Source organism: Micropterus salmoides, unplaced genomic scaffold (assembly GCF_014851395.1).
Source record: "Micropterus salmoides isolate LMB-PRFRI ecotype aquatic unplaced genomic scaffold, ASM1485139v1 Ms_hic_scaffold_13, whole genome shotgun sequence".
Taxonomy (NCBI): domain Eukaryota; kingdom Metazoa; phylum Chordata; class Actinopteri; order Centrarchiformes; family Centrarchidae; genus Micropterus; species Micropterus salmoides.
The window spans coordinates 14,562,240-14,581,915 of NW_024040374.1; the positions used below are offsets into that span (position 1 = coordinate 14,562,240).

Genomic DNA, 19,676 nt, shown 5'->3' on the forward strand with positions numbered 1-19,676 from the left:
CTCTCCTGCACACGCTACAAGACTGCATTGCAGTGTTTGTGTAGGTGTTTGCACCTTGGTCTGTTCCCTCATTTTAGAGTGTTGCACATCCATTTGGGTTGATGTGTCTTGATTGTGCCGCATGTTTATCTCGATACCTCATTGTTGGTGCCAAGTTGCTGGTTTGATGTAAGTGAGTGGTTTGTTGCATTGCAGTCATGTTTTAGCTTGTTAGATAATAACTGAACATATCTCTGTGGTCAGGCGAAAACCTTTCATCTCTAAAATGTTTCAGGAACTAAGAACAACAGACAAACGTATAGTTTGCCCGTTTTTTAAATGTATGCAACAGGTATGAAAAATGGTTTCCCATGCCCAAGCGGCCACAGAAATGTCTCAACTCATTGTAGAAACAAGAGCACTAGAAGGGTTTTCACATGACAGTAACAGTGTTGCACTATATGTGCTTCATTCTTTGGCCTCGGTCCTAATTAGGGATTGATTGTGGTTGTATGGATATTTGAGCGAGTGTGTACTTGTGTGAATAAATGCACAGATGCATCAATAAAGTCAGTTTTGGTGTTTTCCCTGGCCTGAGCTGAATTAACAGTGGTTTCCTCATTCATTTATTCATTCACTCTCCATACCACTACTGATGTACAGAATTATGTATTTAACTTAAAAAATGTAGTTATTACTATAATTGTGAGAATTGCCTGGCCCTACTCCCGAGGTAAATTTTGTCCCACCTCTAGGAAAAGAGGATTTGTTTAATACCTGGAATGGTACGTTCCATTGTCTTTCTGTTCAGAAGCTTAATACGAACACATTTTGTTCACTTTGTGCAACCAAAATAACTTCACTTGTCCCACTGTATGTCATGCTGGAAAATGTGTGTGTATGTGCGTGCATCTGTTCGATACACCATGGTATCATAGGGCAGAGGGGTTTAACTTTTGCTTTGTTTACAGATCCAAGCAAAGAGAGGCAACGTCCAAGCAGAAGAAGTAAATAGAGACTGAGAGAAGTGATGTCATTAGGCGCACTCCTTCATATGCTTAATGTGAACATGTCAAACTATCTCTTCATAATCAATTAAAAGGGAGAAAAATAACACTAGCAGCAATAAGGGATTGAACATACAACCCTTCGAACAGGAGTCCTGTGCACTGACTGAGCTAAACAGGCACACAGCAAATGGCGTATTATAAATGATTTATGTTCTGGCCCGTCATGTAATGACTTGAAAAAAATTGTCCCGATGCCAGACTTATTTGCCGAACCCTGCTGTGTGAGTGTCAACTGTAGGTGGAACTCTTCTTTGTGGGAGTCTGCAACATGTAGATTTTAGATTGTTATTGTTGGATCTGATTTGTCCTCGAGCACTTGCCAGACTTAAAGTTCATAAAGCATCGCATGAGTACACTTTATTAAGGGCTTTCATCCTCAATTCCAATCAAATACTCTCCAGGAAGGGTTTGAAATAAAACGTATCGCAAAGAGGAACATCTTGAACAAAGACAGAATGCAGTCAGAATATTAGTAGAATGCCAAAACTCTTTTATAAAATAAATCTTTTTATAGATTCCTCCACTGAGATTAAGAATATGTAGAATCCTTTATGTACATGTTTAGCACTGTTGCTTTCCTGGAAGTAAACAGGAAATAGTAGTCATTGTCACCACCTGCTGAACAACTGAGGTAATTTCCACTCAGCACACAGAATTATCAGTGTTGACATATTTTACTTACGGATTTTTCCCTACTAGGGTACTTGTCCGTCGTATATTTTTCTTTATTCTGTAGTCATGCCACATGCCAGCAGTTTGTGCTTTTAAAAAAAGTTTAAACCAATGAGTGTCACAACCTAAATGTATGCTTTATGGTAACCATGGTGGATTGTACTGCATTTTAAACAAACACACTTTGAACATTGTAAAGTTTGTCCTACACTAATATCTAACAACCGACAAGATTATGGTCTACACATATGAATGTAAAGTAGAAATTACCATCAGCCGTGTTCTTTAATGCGGCTGTTTCACTCCATCAATTCAAACTTTCTCTGCATACAGTAAATACTGCTGTCAAGGTTTGATCTCATGTCCATTTGTTTGGGTTATACAATTATGATCAGAGCAGCATGGAGGATGGAGGACAAGGTGAATCAGACAGGTCTGTGTCAGAAAAAGACTGGATGTTTCTAGAAGGACTCGCATCTCATTACAGTAATAGACCTCAAGTTGTAATTGGTTGTGGACACGGTGAACTCATTGTAAATTGACTCCACAAGGACTCACGCACGCATGCATAATGGTGTTCAATGTCACTTTAAGCTGAGAAAGCTGGGAGGGTGTTAGGAAAGTGTGGCAGCAGCTCAGGTAGTTAAAGCTGGACTGGCACACAGGGACAGTCCCATGACAACACACCAGGTTGGGTTACAGCAGCAGCAGAGTCAGTGAGAGAAAGGATGCAGGAGATCTCACTTTGCAACTTTACATTAACTAGGACATTAACTAACTCACCAACTAGTTAGCTTAATACCTTATAATATTATTGTTTGGTGCAGTTTTTATACTGTAATTTGTTAAGAAGCAATAGGTAGTGTTTATGGTTGTATGCAAGTATTGAGAAATGGGACTACTGGACATAGTGGTTCTTGGCAAACTACGCAGTATGTGATTTTAAACTATTGAAACTGACAACTTTATTAGTGGAAGACAAGTCTCAGTAAAGTGGTGTATAACTAACATTAGAAGATTTTCCAGTGTTATTTTTTATTAGGATTCTCAGGGGTGAATTCACAAAAGGATTGTGCGGCTATTGCATCAACTAAACCTGCACAAATAAGACAAAAAGGAACCGTGTAATTCTCAAATCTCCCGGAAAGGTTGAAATGCACCCCTAACCTGTGCTGCCAAGCAAGAAGTGTCTTGGTGCTCCGGTGCTATTGGCACATTTAAATTAGGTAATGTGCATACATTTGGTGCAAAATTGACCACACAGTTAGAGTGAAATCATTTTTTGCAATCCATTCTTTGCGAATTAGCCACTCAGATTTTTTAACCTCCTTTCTCAGGCATTATGATGTATTTGAATATAGTATAGCTCTCTCAAGCATCAGCTATACATGTTGTTCCTGTCTTACCTTGTTCTTGGTGTGAAACCTCATTCAGCTCAGTGTGAGAAGCAGCCGTGCAGTGCTGCTTTGTGCAAGGTCACTCAACACAAGTGAGACTAATTGCCCTATTTGTGACTTTTGGAAAAGTGCTGAGTCACTGCTCACCCCAGAAAAAATCCCTAGGACCAAAAGAAAATATCAACATTTTAAAATGTTGATAATGTGGGAAATTTGTATTTCAACATGTTTGCTTACTTTTCCTGTTTAACACTTGGATATTCTTTCCATTTTCTCTCTCCTTTACTCTTTTGCTCAGGACTTCTCGAATGACGACACCAAGCTGGAATACAATGTTGATGCAGATAACGGTATCGCCATGGAGGGTTATCTCTTTAAGAGGGCCAGCAACGCCTTCAAGACGTGGAATAGGTGCAATAGACTGTTTAATTACCATATTTATGAATATATTTATGATAAGGAATAACTATAGTGGCTGATTATGGATTTAGAAGGGCAAGCATTGTCATGAAAATGTAGAAGAGATATTAAAGGTGCTTTAAATTTGAATATATCAACACAGGAAACAGGAAAAGGGTTAATGCTGTACATTATTACCAGAAATTACCATTCCTGACAATCCTATGACTCTGTCCTTCTTTTTTTTTTTTAAGTTGGTCCATATAATTGAGGTTTTATTATACTCTGGACCCAGAAAACCTTTAGAAAACATGTACAGATGATGCTTTGGTTGGGATAGCTGTTCCTCACGTCATTTTATTCCAAATTGAATATGAACAAAACTCAAGAAAAGTGCAAATAATGCAGTTTGAGGTAATGAATTATGGCACTGTTAATGAATAAGCCTTTTTTGACTGAATTCTGCAAATTATAATTATTGTTGTTTGTTATTTTACGAGCATTTCTGGCAACTGCGTGTGACTTTGTTTTTTCCCGGATCTCCTTTCAGGCGTTGGTTCTCCATCCAGAACAATCAGCTAGTTTACCAGAAGAAATTTAAGGTATGCCAGCGACTCTGCACTGTTGCTAAATGATTGAGTCTACATTAGGGTTGTAATGTTATTACAGCTTCACAGTATACCATGGTATGAACTTTTACAGTTATCATACAATGTACATATGTACACGTAGGAGGGGGGGGGGCGTTAGTTCAACCAAGAAAAATGCAAATCGTGCATCGTATAACACTGAGAAATGATCAAATATTGATGATTATTAGTTGAATTGGCCAGTTTATTAAGTTATGACCCATTTCCACAGGCAGAATGTCACGCTTATATATTTTTTTTCCCAACACCCTAACAGCAGGGAATAACCACACCAACCCGTGATATAGTCTATGTTGCCCTCTTTTTGAATAGTAAGCTTGATTGAAATATTGGCAAACATTTAGATTTTGATATTTTTCGTGCTTTATTTGTTGGTGAATCTATTTTAAATATTAAGGGAGAAAATATTTGTGTGTGTGTGTGTATTGTGTTTAACCAAAGCTTCTGTGCTGTCCCCCCAGGACAACCCTACAGTGGTGGTAGAGGACCTGAGACTATGTACAGTCAAACACTGTGAGGATATAGAGCGTCGTTTCTGTTTCGAAGTGGTGTCACCAACCAAGTAAGTTTGAGTCATTGAAATATCCCTGCCTATTAGTCTAATGAGCACTGGAATATGTAACTAAAGGTGTGAAGGTGGAGTAGCAGTGTACCCACCTCCTACCACATGCACGCACGCACATACACTTTTGGCAGACAGCAGTTGTGTAATACTTGTGTGTCCCAACAGGAGCTGTATGATGCAAGCAGACTCAGAGAAGCTGCGACAGGCCTGGATCAAAGCTGTCCAGAACAGCATTGCCACCGCCTTCCGCGACAAGGGAGAAGAGGGCGAGGTAAAATCCAAACACACTGACGCTGAGTGGATAGTTGAAGGATTCACACATTCACACATAGATAAACAAGTCAATACATCATGAGTGAACTTTAACTAACCTGTGTTTACTGTATGTACAAAACACCAGTTTCCTATACTCTTGTTACCATCCAGTTAATTTTTAGCTTGTGTAGACTGTTAAGTTACACAGGGATAAAGTTTGTTTAATTTATTTAATTCTATTCCATCCCATCTTATTAATATTTACCATCCCTCTGGACATCTGTGCCTTCCCCCATCTCTCATGTCAGAAGCTTGATAGGAGGTCGTCCACATCGACAGGGAGCCTGGACTCTAGTGGGGAGCCGAAGGAGAGATCACTGAAAGGAGAGAGTGCCCTGCAGAAGGTCCTGGCAATCCCAGGCAACACCTGCTGCTGCGACTGTGGCCAGCCAGACCCCCGCTGGGCCAGCATCAATCTGGGCATTACCCTCTGCATACAGTGCTCTGGTATCCACAGGTAAAGTAATATGGTTTTGGTTGCAAGCAAATCCTCATAATAGGTCTTTTAATATGTTTTCGAACAGCTACACACAAGAATGACAGCAAAAGCTAGACCCACAATAACAAAGAACCATGGAAAAGATGGATAAATAAAATATCAGGCTAAAAAGAAAAATCACAAAGGAAGATCCAAAGTCATGAAGCTCTTAAATAACCAACTTACAGTTAGGTTACAATACATCTAAGTGCTATGAAAATTCCAGAACACAGAAACCGAGAGAAACTAATAAACCGAGGGAACTAATATCAGCACATTTTATTTATTTGTCTACCACTTTGCAGGAAAGCAGTTCATTTTGGTTCAGTGAAAACTGGAAAGAATTAAAAGTGGTCATTGCGTTGTGGCTTAGTCATAGAAAATAATTTCCTTCAGGACCGTGGTGTGAATGCTTTGCACAACATGTTGGTCTTCAGAGATTTATGAAATGTAAACTCACTGTTCTAAACACCCAGCCTGCTTGGGATGTTGTGAGGACCTTTAATTACTTGTCAGGTTAAAATATTTTATAATCATAAATTTTAATCTAAGTGTCCACGCCAGCTCCCATACTATCCATATAAAGCAATAATCACCTGGGGTTTCAGGTTCAAGAGTTTCCCCGCTACAACCTAAAAAACGAGTCGTTCTTAATTGTGATTCCTAACAGGAGTGGGTTCAGAATTTTAAGGAATTTAATTAAAGGAATTAAATTATCTCAGGCACTTTTCCTCTAGTGATATAATAACAAAGGCAGAGCTGCCAGTGTACCGCATGTTTATCTGAGACGTATATCTTTTACATACTGGGTTTTTGTGATTAATACTGCCGTGAATCTGCAGACCCCAATTTCACCCTTGTGGCTAAAACTTAAACTATACTCATGTGTAGTATAATGGTCTTCAAGTAATGTCATTGTGCTTTTTTTAATGCTTCTTTCATCTACAGGAGTCTGGGAGTGCATTTCTCTAAGGTTCGGTCTTTGACTTTGGATACATGGGAGCCAGAACTACTAAAGGTGAGCGAGGAAAACCTGATGTACATAAACAAACGCAGTTCAGACTTAATTTCTTTTTGTTGCACACACATTTATTTTCTCTTAGTCTGTTTTCTTATGTGCATGAAAATCACTGTAGACGGTGTAGCTATAGTTGAGTTATACATTCCACTGGCTGGTTGATTATCCAGGTGTGTTTGTAATTACTCATTTTATTGAACACTTTTTGCAGTTGATGTGTGAACTGGGAAATGGAGTGATTAACCAGATCTATGAGGCTAGGCGAGAGGAGCTCGGAGCCAGAAAACCACAGCCAGGAGATCCAAGGTACAGAACTGGTAGAAAGTATTTGTGTAAGTTGTGCAGGAATGAAGATTCATGAGTAAACACTCTTTTTTTGCTTTTTGGGTTTTATCGTTCCTAAAGGTGGGGTATGCAATTCTGACGAAATCTAATACCATGACAAATACCACGATATAGAGCAAACAATGACACAGCAAGTAATGTAACTAAGTTGTGGGTTAGCTGTGTTGAATTTGACAAAAATACATGTATTGGATTAGAACTGCCTGCCCCAACTTTATATAAACTTTATATAAAGAAAATTTGACCTAAGCCTCGTTATGACAATTAAACACCTAGTATGCAGTTGTTGTACAGCCTCTGCATCACATTGAGCTTGGTTTGAGTAGATAAAAGTGTTGTAAAAAGCAGTAGGCTGATGGCCAGTTTATTTCTCACCTTATTCACAAACAAAACTGTATGCTTGTTCCAAACAGACACGAGGTGGAGGCCTACATCAAAGCCAAATACGTGGACCGCCGGTTTGTACGCCGGCCATCAGACGAGGAGCTTCGCAGCAAAGTAGTTGCTCTGAGCAAGCAGGAGAAGAGGCTGAGCAGCAGCTCTGAGCATCTGCCCCCAAGAGCGCCACCACCCACCCCAAAACTCAGACCCGGTTCAAATGTCTCTGGACAGTCAGGTCAGTAGAAAAATGAGTCACCTTTGAATAACAGATGACCCACAGAACCAAACTCACAGCAAAAGCCATTTAAAGGTATGATCCTGGTGGTGGGGTCCGGTAATCACACAAATGGTTGCCACTAAAAAGTATATTGAATTTTAGCTGGATGGCGTTAAGTCCAACAAGCTGTCAGGACTAAATACAGTATTTATCAGTAACGTTTACAACATTACTAGTAGTTTGGGATGAGTCATTTTGAAAACTGAGATATTAAAATTAATAGAAGTTTTTGCCTGCTAATTGTATTTCTCTTTCATAGATGAGGAGCAGTGTTATATGAACTTTGCATTTTAAGTTTTCTCAGTGTTTTTATTTAATTTCTTTGTATGAATTTCTAATTTTCCCTAACTGAAAATACCTGGTTAATAAACAAATGCAATAGGATTTCAGAGTGTGACTTCATTGGTTTACCTCGTAGGGCTGTGCGATATGACTAAAATCTTAAATCCCGATATAGTGTCTTTACATCATAAAGGTGGGGTAAGCAATTCTGGAGAAATCTATACCATGACAAATACCATGATATAGAGTGAACCACGACACAGCAAGTAATGTAACTAATGTTAGCTAGGTTGTGGGTTAGCAAACTGTCGCTACTTGCTGCTGCAATAGCTAACATCACAACAAGCTGAATGTCCGTGAGCAAGTCATTAAACGTTACCTGACACACACATCATGGCTCGCCTATACAACAGACTTCTCTCTTAGGTATGAGCTCCTCGTTTTTGCGTGCATGGTCTGAGTCCTCCATGTTTGTCTTCCCTGTAACACCGGCACATGTGAAAGAACGTACTGCGGTGAAGTAAGTTTCAAGTTGGATATTATTTTAAAGTTGGAGGAATCTCCAACTAGGCGGCACGGTGGTGCAGTGGTTAGCACTGTCGCCTCACAGCAAGAAGGTCGTGGGTCGTTGCCCCGGCCTTTCTGTGCGGAGTTTGTATGTTCTCCCCGTGTCTGCGTGGGTTCTCTCCGGGTGCTCCGGCTTCCTCCCACCATCCAAAGATATGCGGACTAGGTTAATTGTGTGAGTGTGAGTGGTTGTTTGTCTGCGATGGACTGGCGACCTGTCCAGGTTGTACCCCGCCTTTCGCCCGATGTCAGCTGGGATAGGCTCCAGCCCCCGCGACCCTGTGCGCAGGATAAGCGGTTGACGATGGATGGATGAATCTCCAACTTAAAAGCAACTTCATCATGGTGCAAAGTGACTTCCCTTGTGTGTATTTTTGCGATGCAACAAAATAAACGATAGAACATAATTTTAAACAGACGTTTTTCTATCATCAAACAATATATATCATCAGATCGCACAGCCCTATGCCACAGGAACAGAACATTTAATGACTTTAAGAAGCACTATATAATACACTGCATCCAGCGGGCAAAGCCAGTGTCATCTGTAATTGTGGCCACCTCTTCTATTGTATGTGATTTTTTACACTGCCATGGAAAAGTGTTCACCCATTGGCATACTGTATGCTCTCTGTGAACAGCATATGTCTATAAGCCCTCTTTGCCTCCCATTGCTTCTCGTAGTCTGTTTCTTCCAGTGTCGACCAAGCTGGTAGTCTAACTTTCACCCTGCTTTCCTCTCTCTCCTCTTCCTCAACCTCTTGTTCACACACACTCTCTCTTTTTCTATCCTCCCCTGGCTGTTCTTGTGCTTCTGGACTAACCCCTGCTCTCACCGCCTACCCTAAATCTCCCCACCCTGCTACTCAATTTGCACCATTTGCCTTCCAATTTCTGCACTCCCATCATCCCTAACGTAGCTGTTGCCAGCGGCTCAGGGGCCCGCCGCGACTCTCTCTTCTGTCCTGACGAGCTTGACTCACTCTTCTCCTACTTTGACAACTCCTCCAAACTCAGGAGCAGTAAGTACTAAATGCTTAGTGTTTTGCTTGCTTCTCCATCCCCTCTGTCCGTTTCGTATTCCCTGCTTTGGGGGTGTGGACTAACAACCCTTCATTCATTCCTCTGTTCCTCTCTCATCCAGACCTTTCTAACGGCCCATCTCGTCATGTTAAGAGCATCACACAGAGTGTATCATGTTTTGTTTTTCCTGGGGTTGGGGAGTGTTTCTCTCACACATGGTTTTGATCATTGTCTGGTATTTGCATTTGTTTCTTTCTCATCATATTTTTTTGGTATTTAGGGACCTGAAACATGAGGTGATGGTGGGGATTTGTCATCCAGTTCTCTTTCTGTTGATTTCAGCTGGGGACTTGTGTGTACACTTCACTGTACAAAATATTAGGACCACCTGCTGTTTCTGGTAATCACACTGGAAAGAAATTAGCACCTGTCAAAAGCCAGTAGATGTTCAAAAGACTTGTTTGTTTAAAATGCTTCTGAGGGCCTACATAAGGAGGTTGTGTGTGTTGACCTGCCTGATTTTTTGCTTTCCACCGAAACAATCAGCAGAAAGGTGTTCCTTTTATTTTATACACTCTGTGATTGATATCTGTATGTTGTTTCACAAGTAGTGATTCAGTCTTGTCTTACAGTAAAAAGTGCAGACAGCGGCATCCAGAACAGCGCTGATGGGAGCAGGGAGATGCTGGCCAACACCCCCTCCAATAACAGCCTGACAGATGCAGGCAAGACACAAACACATACACTCACACAACTCTGTCATTACATAGACGTCCCTGCCTATTTACATCAAAGGCCCACTTAAAAAACAACATCTTGCATAAGCATCGGAGCGACAAGGCGATGCTGGAGGAAGAATGATGCAAGAGAAAGAAGAAATTGCAAATGCTTATTGCAGTTTGGCTTATACACAAACCTTTAAAACACACAGTCATAGTAAGTGATGCCTTCATCTGTGCCATTGCTAAGATTAAAAGAGAAGGATGCAAATGTTGAGCTACAAGCTTCCACTTGGAGACAACTGCACATGAGCTAATAAGGGGTGACAAAAAATGTCCCTGCAGAAAACATTCAGGGAAAACACAACACTGTCAGTCCATAAAAGTTTTTTTTAATGTAGCACTATGTTGGAGACAAGAAGGAGCAATCAGAGTTATAGGACAGTTATGGAAGTTTTCTCCAGTAATTGAACGCCGCTCTGGAAAGCTTTATGAAGGGATATCATAGTTTTCCCAGCCTGGACAAGATTTCGAAAATCAATAGTGAGGAAAACTGATACAATACACAGATGACTTGGCATTTCTACTTATTGTTGTATTTATTGTCGAGAGTGGTAAGTAGTAACTGATTCTACCCATTGAACTTGAATCTCTTTCTTCCTATTTTCCAGATGCTGCTGAGTCTCCACCCATGGCCATGCCAGCTACTCTGCCTCCTCCATCCCCTTGTAAGGAGATGGTTTTCTACGAGCCTAAGGAGTACAGCCCGGGTCTGCAGCTCTACTGGGCCTCATGTGCTCGCAGCCTGCCGGACATGGCGGAGGCACTGGCCCACGGAGCCGAGGTCAACTGGGTCAACACGGAGGACGACAAGAGGACGCCGCTCATCATGGCGGTACAGGGGGTGAGCATCGCTACCGATAATCCAGTCTGCTCCGCACTATTTACTAAACTGATAGGGTATTTTGAAAGACCATTAACACACTAATTTAATAATTCAGTTTTTGTTAATGAACAGTAATTGAAGTGTTGCATATATAATGTAAAGCCAGTCAGTAATGCTATTCATGTTTCTATGTATACAAAATAAAAAAAGAAATCATCATTCAGGGAATGTTTTAGCCAAATAATTGCCAGCGAAACTGAAGAACTGATCTTGAGATAATAAGAAAACTTGCGTAGTACTATAATTTATTACATTAATTGTTCATTTCAGGGTTCGCTGGTCACCTGTGAGTTTCTGCTTCAAAATGCAGCGAATGTGAACCAGCAGGATGCTCAGGGCCGAGGACCCCTCCACCACGCCACCATGATGGGACACACAGGGTTTGTCTTACACATCTTACCTTCATTACTTCACTTTTGCTCAGTGATGCAACCCAGATTATGTTTGACCTAAAAATAAATAAATAAAAAACCTAAACCTCTCTCTTTGTTTCAGGCAAGTGTGTTTATTCTTGAAAAGAGGAGCAAATCAAAATGCTGCAGACATTGACGAGAAAACCCCCCTGACAATAGCAGTGGAGGCAGCCAACGCAGACATCGTCACACTGTGAGTGTTATTCTTTTGTTGTTATAATTATCAACCATTAATAGTGGTTTTGTTAAATGTTAAGGCTCCCACTGTAGGATCGGTTTGGAAAGTGAAGCTAATTATTTGGTGTATTTTTAAGGTATTAATAAGGGCTAAATAAACCCTAACAGGATAAAACAAGAACCAGATGCAGAGCAGAGATCCCGCTAGGGAGTTCTTTTCTGAAACTGACTCATTGTACCTTATACCTCCATCACACAACTGCTTTAAAAAAGGCTGAACTCTTTTATGATTTTATTACAAGCTAAAAAAACAAACATCTGAAAAAAACTTAAGCCACTTTAACTTTCTGTATTAACTAAGGAGTAACAACCTTTCCCACAAGGTGTCACTGTTTAATCACTGCACAGATCTGTTACTTGTAGATGTAACATAGTGGCCTGTAAGAACTAATATTTATCAGAGTGAAGCATTTGTCTGAGAACTGTAATAAACTTATTGTGTTTGAAAAGAGTTGATAAGCATTACATGAAAAACATTACATGTTATAAAAATAATACATGTTATAAAATACAACTAGGACCCTGACATTAGAGTGAAATTGTAAGAGTTTGATTATTGACTGTACCTCTTAACTGCGGTTAATCTGTCACTTACTGTTTCTCAACCCACTCCCCAGGTTGCGACTGGCCAAAATGAACGAGGAGATGCGAGAGGCGGAAGGGCCCTACAGCCAGTCAGGTCAATATAACACCAACAGCCCTACCGAGATGCAGTACAGGAAGTGCATGCAGGAGTTTATTAGCCTGCAGCTGGACGAAACCTAATAACTGTCTGCTCTTGCTTAAACACAGGGGCAATGTATACTGTAAAACCAGGCTTATCACAGGACATGTAAAGCCCAGGTTTCAGAGTTGGGGTCAGTTGAAAGAAAAACTGCAGGTGAATCCAGACAATTCATTCTCAGTGGTTTGATTACAATTTTTTTATTAAGACTTCCAGCTTAAGAGAAATTTGATCCACTGATTTAAAGTGAACTGAGCCCAGCTCTGTCAGTTGTGCTTCTGTGTCCTACTGTACTGTGTGTGCGACTATCATCTTATCCGCCCAGCTCCATCAGGTTTCTGAGCCACCGCACATTAGTGTGGTGATCAGGTGCTAGACTTTATCAGCTCGACTGGGTTAAAGCCATCGACTCTGGACGTTACCCAAGAGTTCTGTTCCCAAGTGGAACATCCACATTTTCAATAAAGTGGCTGTTACTAATGTAAAAGTATTGATAGCACAAAATTTTAGTGTCACTTTTTACTAGCACTTCATCCCTTTAGGTTAGAAATTGTACCACGGTTGCTGATTCCCTCTATTTTAGAGGTGTTCTGTGATTTATAGCAGCTAATGAGAAATTACTTTTGGGCTAAAATACATTTTATTTTTTAATTAGTATAGTGTCTCTGCTATCAGTCACAGTATCTTTGCAAAAAAACTAGCTACCCAGTAACTGCCACCAGTATCCAGCGACACTGAGACCTCAAAATGGCCGCAATAATCTGACTTTTGAATGACATTTTTTATCATCTGACCAGTCTGGACAGGCGTAGTGTGTGTCTATAAAGTTTAATTTTTAATTGACCTGTCAGAGGTAATTTATGCACATTCCTATTAACGGTTATGCAACTTCTGTACCTTTTTTTTTTTTTTTACCGCGATTGTATGGTTCCCGTTTTAAGTCTTAACCATTTTCAAGGCCTGTTTACTTATTTGAACTGTTTGTTGTTTGGACAACATAATGCATATTGCTGTTGTGACATGCCTGGTCAGAAAAGTTTTATAAATATAATTGTAGGAGCTGTATAATAAGTAAACTCACTGAACATGTTGTAAATGATGTGCATAGGTATAGTTCTTCATAATCTGACAGAGTAAGCAGAGGTGAGAGGGTGAGCGCCACCAAGGGGCTCTGTATTCACATCCTTGGTTTTCTTTTCGATTGTGTGGTGTTTACTTCCTGTTATGACAATATTGTGTCTTGGTTAGTAGTCGGTTAAGTGTGCTTGCTCATTCCCCACAATCACGGGAAATCCAGAATTGTAAAATGATGAAGGCCTTTTACTGCCATCGCATTGATTGTATCGAATATTAGCGGGTTTTTACCCAAATCCAGACAAACCATCTGAGAGTGGTACATCGTCAAACAACAAGTGCAATAGTGTAGAAAAATATCCATGTAACCATGTATAGATTTTTATCACCTGCTAGTCCTAGCTTATTTATCTTAATCAAATGGGAGCTTTACAAAAAGAGAAAAATAGATATTCACTAAGAGTGTGGCTACTGAAGCAAAGTTCACTTTATTGATGGGTGAGTGAATAATGGAAACGTACCCCAGTTCCATCCCACGTCTCCGCTCCATGCAGCCCCAGATCCTGGGAGGGCACCAAAGCACTTTGATTAGACGGCCATTTCTGCTATTTCACATTGATACAGCAGTGCCCCCTGGTGCTAGCAAAACAGTGTGTGCTGATAATGGCTGACTACTGTGGGGATGCGTTCGGTCAGGGATTACTGATTGTGTTGCGATAGTGTTCGCATGTAAATTAAGATCTTGTGTCCTTTAGAGTAGATGCTGAGGGGTTTTCTTAGAAGTTCATAGGTTGTAGGGAAAAGGGAGTCATGCATTCATGTGTGTTGACCGCAGGAGGGAGGGCTACACTCAGGAATGGTGTCCATATGTCCTAGAAGAATAAATCATCTGACATGGAGGGCTAGACTTGCCGCTCTAGGTAGCCAGACTGTTATTAGCCTGAATGCTGTTTTTTTTTAAAAGTGGAAAATCCTGCATGATGATTTTTCACCTTTAAAAAAATAAGTCAGGAATGTTTTGGACCTGAATGACAAAGAATGACACACAATTCTTAATTTTTCTTATTATTATTTTCTTTAGCCTGTGCTTTAGCGGGTTCTCGATAATGAATAAATACAGAAACTATTGCTGGCCTTAAAGGTCAACAGCAGGGACACTAAGAATGATGATGAGAGGAACAGAAGGAGGTTTGGAGCAGAGTGGAGTCTGAAGTACAAGCTTCCAGTCGCTGAATGGTCCTCACGTTTGTCTTGCTTTGCATTTGCTTAGTTGTCAGCATCAGCTCTGCGTCCTCTTAGATGCCCAGCGGCCTCTTCATCAGCGCCTCCAATCAGCTGATGAATGATAGGATTGATGAGGGATATTCAGGGGTGATGAATGTGAGGGAGAGCTAACCTCACCCCCCTTTTTTAAAATTAAAATTACAGCTCAAGTGCAGAGCGGTGGTTCTCAGCCTGCGAGTTGCTTTGTGATTTTTGTGGGCATTTAAAGTTCGGGAGGGGTATTTATATTTTTTTAAAACATAATGATACTTCTTTAAATATTTTCATGAATATATTTTTATTGAATTAGTATCTGTCTTATGTAGTCGTCTATAAATGTATTAAGAACCTGAAAAGGGAAAACTTAAACTTGGAACTCAAACAGATTGAGAACCGCTGCTCAGACGAGGCTCTCTCTTCTTCGTTGCTCTCATCCTCTTCTGTGTAAATTCACTCTCTGTTCTGTATTGTTGCTTTTCTTTTCTCACTCTCTTCCCCAGAGTTTGTGCCTTTCTTCTGTTCTCTCAGTTTTTTGTTTTTCCTTTGAGGTGCTGAGGCCAACACAACTGTATTCTTGTACATAAACTCCTGCACTTTAAACGCAATACAGTTGTTAAAAAAATTAATCTCTGATGGCTTGTCTTTTCTTTCCGAGTCAGTCTCCAGTTTCTAATGAAAGGCTCTCTGGCATTTTTTTTTTTCTTCAAACATTTGCATTTTTGCTTCTTCTGTTCTTCCTATATCTTTTCTGCCTCTGCGTTGCTCTGTTTCATATTTCGGGCCACGCTGACACTGACAGGTATGGCTGACTTTTTCTGTTTCATTCTTGTCCTGATGATGCTGTCACTGTGCATGAGCCCTCCACTCTGTTGATGTTTTATCCTTCTGTAGACATGCATGATGACGCATTAATGATTTTCTGTTTTTTAACATAGTTTAGTCTTAATGACTTGAGTAATATTTATATTATTTTATTTAATTGAACTTCTTTGCTGCAGGTTGATGTAGTGAGGAGGGAGACGGCCTAAGTGGTGAAAAGGGGGGAAGTGTAATGAGTCTCTTCTTAGGGATGCTTCTAGGGATTGTTATTCCAGCATTTTACCTTTAATTAGCCACAAAGTGCATTAAAATCACAAATTCAAACGCACGGAAAGTTCTCTGACAAAAGTCTAAAATGTTAGTATCGTACCCGTGTTTGTTATTAAACAGCTTGTCTCCTTGTATAATGCTCTTGTGCCACAGAGAGAGATAAACTTTGAAGTAAAGACAGTTACTGTTGTCAGAAAGGGTTAAACCACACCGCCCTGTTCTATATCTCAGTGGTTCCCAACCTTTTTTGTGTCTCCTTTTTAAAAATGAATTAATATCTATTTGTCATGACATAATTTGTGAGTCCTTTTCCCTCTCACTGTTTAATAAGGTCTTTTACAGGCCTGAAAAGTTGAGTGTTCAGTGACCCACAAGAAAAAGGCAAACATTTTAAGAAAATTCAGAAGAAAAAAACTTGTTATATGTAATAAATGTTGGGAACCATTGCTCTGTCTGCCTTCTCTTGTGTGGTTTGCCTTTGTTGTTGATGATGGTCTTGTGTCCTTGTTTCTTTTCCAGGAGATGAAACCTACCAGGACATCTTCCAGGATTTCACCCACATGGCCTCCAACGACCCGGACAAGCTGAACCGCTACCAGCAGTACGATCACCAAAAACCCTGACACGAGCAACACCGTCCACTAGCACTTAAAGACACTGTGTAGTCAACCCTGGAGAGAAAAAACGACGTCTGGAAAGACGCTGTCCACTTTCCCTTCAACACCATTAAAGCCAGTTAGTACCGCCACAGCTGGACTCACGTCACTATATCCAACGTGGCTGAAGCTCCCTTTCATTAAATTGTATTAATTTGACTTGCAGCTGCGATCACAGCCCTTGTTGAAAACTACAGGCATTTCACTCAAGTGAAGGGGGTACTTCTCTCAACCGCAAACCTCACTCTTTTTTTTCAAAGAAAGTGGGATATATAACAATAAATGAATGGTACAGTGTTTAAAGGATTTTAAAAAATCATTAAAAAAAATCTAATGATAATGGAACTCGGTCTGAATGTAGAGCTGCCATCAAGGCCGTTAGTTATTTTGATTCAATTTTTTGTCACACTTCCTGACAGAAGAAATTCAAAGACAATTTCTTTTTTCTTTTTTTATATATTAAAAAAGAAGTGTGCTGCATCAGAGCTGTGAAGCGATAAGTGCATGATAGGTTGTTAAGTGCTTCCTCTTTTCAATAGGATTCTCGCTATAAGCATAGGCAAATGCTACAGGATCTTTTTTACCTTTTTTTTGTATCAAAGTTTTGCTTTTAATGAACTCAGCAGCGTATACACGACAATATGCTTTTACTTATTTGCACAAATCTCTTTGTCTTAAATCGCCACTGATGTTTACCAGTTTTGATGGTAAGTCTTTGACATGTTAAACAATGCACAGTGATTGTGGAAGTTAACATGTTAATTGATGCATTTGTAATGTTAAATATATCATAGTATTTTGTTTTTTTAAATCTTAGTTATATTTGAACATGTTCCTGTGAATGATTTTTCCATATTGTCACCACATCAGTACCTGCAGTACGAGTCTGCGTCATGATTTTGTGGAATTAAAATGGCTTCAGTCCTGTTGAAGTTATTGTTAATTTGTAGATTGAGTCTCTTGCTGAGATGAGGTAAAAAAGTTAAGATGTAGAGTTAAAGAGCTCTACAATATTATGGACCTACTAGAGTATATGTGGTCATTTCATTCCTGTTGATTCTAGAAATGCCAGTAACACTGTATTTTTAGAGGTTTGTAATTTCCTAATAATTTCATAGGAAGTTGGTAATTTGGTATTAATTATAGAGAATGTAGGATTTTCCCTGAAAGAACAGCTCCATTAAACCAAAGTTAGTGTTCAGTTAATATTGGAAACTTAGTTAAAATCCTGAAACATTAAAATCTTATCTGCTGACAAACGCCCTTTCAGCACTAACATCATCAAAAACTTAACTACAAACAGTAAAGCTGGATTGTATGCATCATTTCCTGTGAATCCCTTGTGTGTCTGGAAGGTCATTTAAATCCTGTTTCCCAATAATTAGTAGCAAATGACATAGAACTTTAAAGGAAATTATTAGGAAATGATGGGCCTGGACAGCATTACAGAAATACTGTGCATACAGTCTGCAAAATGTCCAGGAGACATTACACTTCATTTCATGTGTTGAATTAAGTATTAAAGATTAATTTAGACATCATCAGGTGACTTCACTGAAATGTTCAAGTCCAGAAATGATTTAATCAGATTTCATGATAGATTTTAAATATACTGTTCTGTGATTTTTATCTTTTTTTTTAAAAACTGTAAAATCTTTACTTCTATATGATACCTAGTAAGATATTATATGAAGCGCAGAAGAAACCTTTGGCCAAGGCAACATGGGATACAATTCTTGTACATTTTGTACAGATGCTTTTGAATTCTCCAGAGAAGTATAAAGTTAGTGGTACTTGAATCATTAAATAAGCTTTTGTATATGCTTTGTATCCTTTGGTAATTTTAGCCCGTTTTATATTGCCTGTCTGTACACCAGTATACATGTACTGTATATTCTACCTGTAATGTGTAAGATCTTCAATACATATGGACTGAGGATTCATCAATGAATGTTGATTCTTTTTTGATTTGCTTTGTCTCGAGGATTAATTTCAACCACTTTGGCTAAAGTCATTACAGGAATGTGTTTGTCAGCACAGAGTTAATGTGACTCAGACATTGGGTTTTGTTCACAGTACGATATGGAACTAGACTCACATCAATCTCAACTCACAAGCTGCTCGTCTGAAGACAGAGAAAATAGTTTTACTGCTCTCCTGAGCTCAATTGTTATGAAGTACTGTCATTCATTTGTTTTCAAATATTCATTAAAACCCTGACGTGCATTCACACCAAGACCCCGTCGAAAATCACATGGCATTGAGAAAGATATCCAAGGGAAGGAATTAAGAAAATTACATTAATGCTCAATTGCACAAAATAACAAATGGGCCTGAAGAGTCCCACGTCCTTTTAAAGGCAGAGCATTTTCTCTTAATCACAAAGGAGTTTTGAAAAGAACGAAGCAAAGCAGTAATTCATGAGCCAGCCGTTGTCCTCTTATGTTTAGCTTTTTATAAACAAGGTAATTTTCCAACTATATTGAAAAGAGTCATCATACTGAATGAGGGCGTCAGTCAAAGACTGAACTTTAATGTGAGACCCAAACGACAAGAATGTGGATCTTTAATGATATTCAAACACTGGTTTTAAGTTGCATTTATTTGTCGTACAAATGTGTCTGTTTCTCAGAACAAACAGTAATAAAGCAAGAAATAGATTTGCAGACGAACACCTTGTTAAAATTGCATACACAGTTGCAACACACACTTGTACGTGGTTTAAAATAGAAATCCTAGTTGTCACTGCATATTTGGGGTCACAATTAATAGCGTCGTCTGCTGAGAAATTAAACATCGTATGAGTTTCATTTGTTGTGAGGATGATTTTATTTTGTTGTCGCAACTTCATCAATATTTTTCAGCCCCTCCGTTGTTACATCTCAGGCTTTTTACTGGGTTGTTTAGTTCAGCAGAAAACAGCAGTGTGGTGTGTCTCTCCAGCAGGGGGAGGGCTGCTTTTAGTCTTTCATATTTGGAGGAAACATTCTTGACCTTTACAGCCTGAAGATGCAGCTGGGATCCTGAGAGGCAACTGTATCTAAGTCCTGAGTATCCAAAGGGTTTGTTGTTTATTCACTTTATTTGTTTTCACATAAGAAGTTTAAACCTTTACACCTAAATCCTACTATGATTTT

General features: G+C 39.5%; 1 protein-coding gene across 2 annotated transcripts in view; it reads left to right on the forward strand.

Annotated features, from left to right (window-relative positions):
- Positions 1 to 18,486, forward strand: part of LOC119900595 (arf-GAP with coiled-coil, ANK repeat and PH domain-containing protein 2-like) — a 59,507-nt gene extending 41,021 nt beyond the window's left edge. Inside the window, exons 10-24 of one of the 2 annotated variants that reach the window (XM_038715683.1) lie at positions 3,417 to 3,529; positions 4,068 to 4,119; positions 4,629 to 4,729; positions 4,898 to 5,003; positions 5,296 to 5,504; positions 6,474 to 6,543; positions 6,755 to 6,849; positions 7,302 to 7,504; positions 9,316 to 9,417; positions 10,051 to 10,143; positions 10,809 to 11,041; positions 11,354 to 11,463; positions 11,579 to 11,689; positions 12,351 to 12,412; positions 16,403 to 18,486. In XM_038715683.1, coding sequence (XP_038571611.1) covers positions 3,417 to 3,529; positions 4,068 to 4,119; positions 4,629 to 4,729; positions 4,898 to 5,003; positions 5,296 to 5,504; positions 6,474 to 6,543; positions 6,755 to 6,849; positions 7,302 to 7,504; positions 9,316 to 9,417; positions 10,051 to 10,143; positions 10,809 to 11,041; positions 11,354 to 11,463; positions 11,579 to 11,689; positions 12,351 to 12,412; positions 16,403 to 16,506 — 1,764 coding nt within the window. In that variant the 3' untranslated portion in view covers positions 16,507 to 18,486. The remainder of the gene's footprint in view (positions 1 to 3,416; positions 3,530 to 4,067; positions 4,120 to 4,628; positions 4,730 to 4,897; positions 5,004 to 5,295; positions 5,505 to 6,473; positions 6,544 to 6,754; positions 6,850 to 7,301; positions 7,505 to 9,315; positions 9,418 to 10,050; positions 10,144 to 10,808; positions 11,042 to 11,353; positions 11,464 to 11,578; positions 11,690 to 12,350; positions 12,413 to 16,402) is intronic. The other variant, XM_038715684.1, reaches the window with a different exon arrangement.
- Positions 18,487 to 19,676: the final 1,190 nt, after the last annotated feature.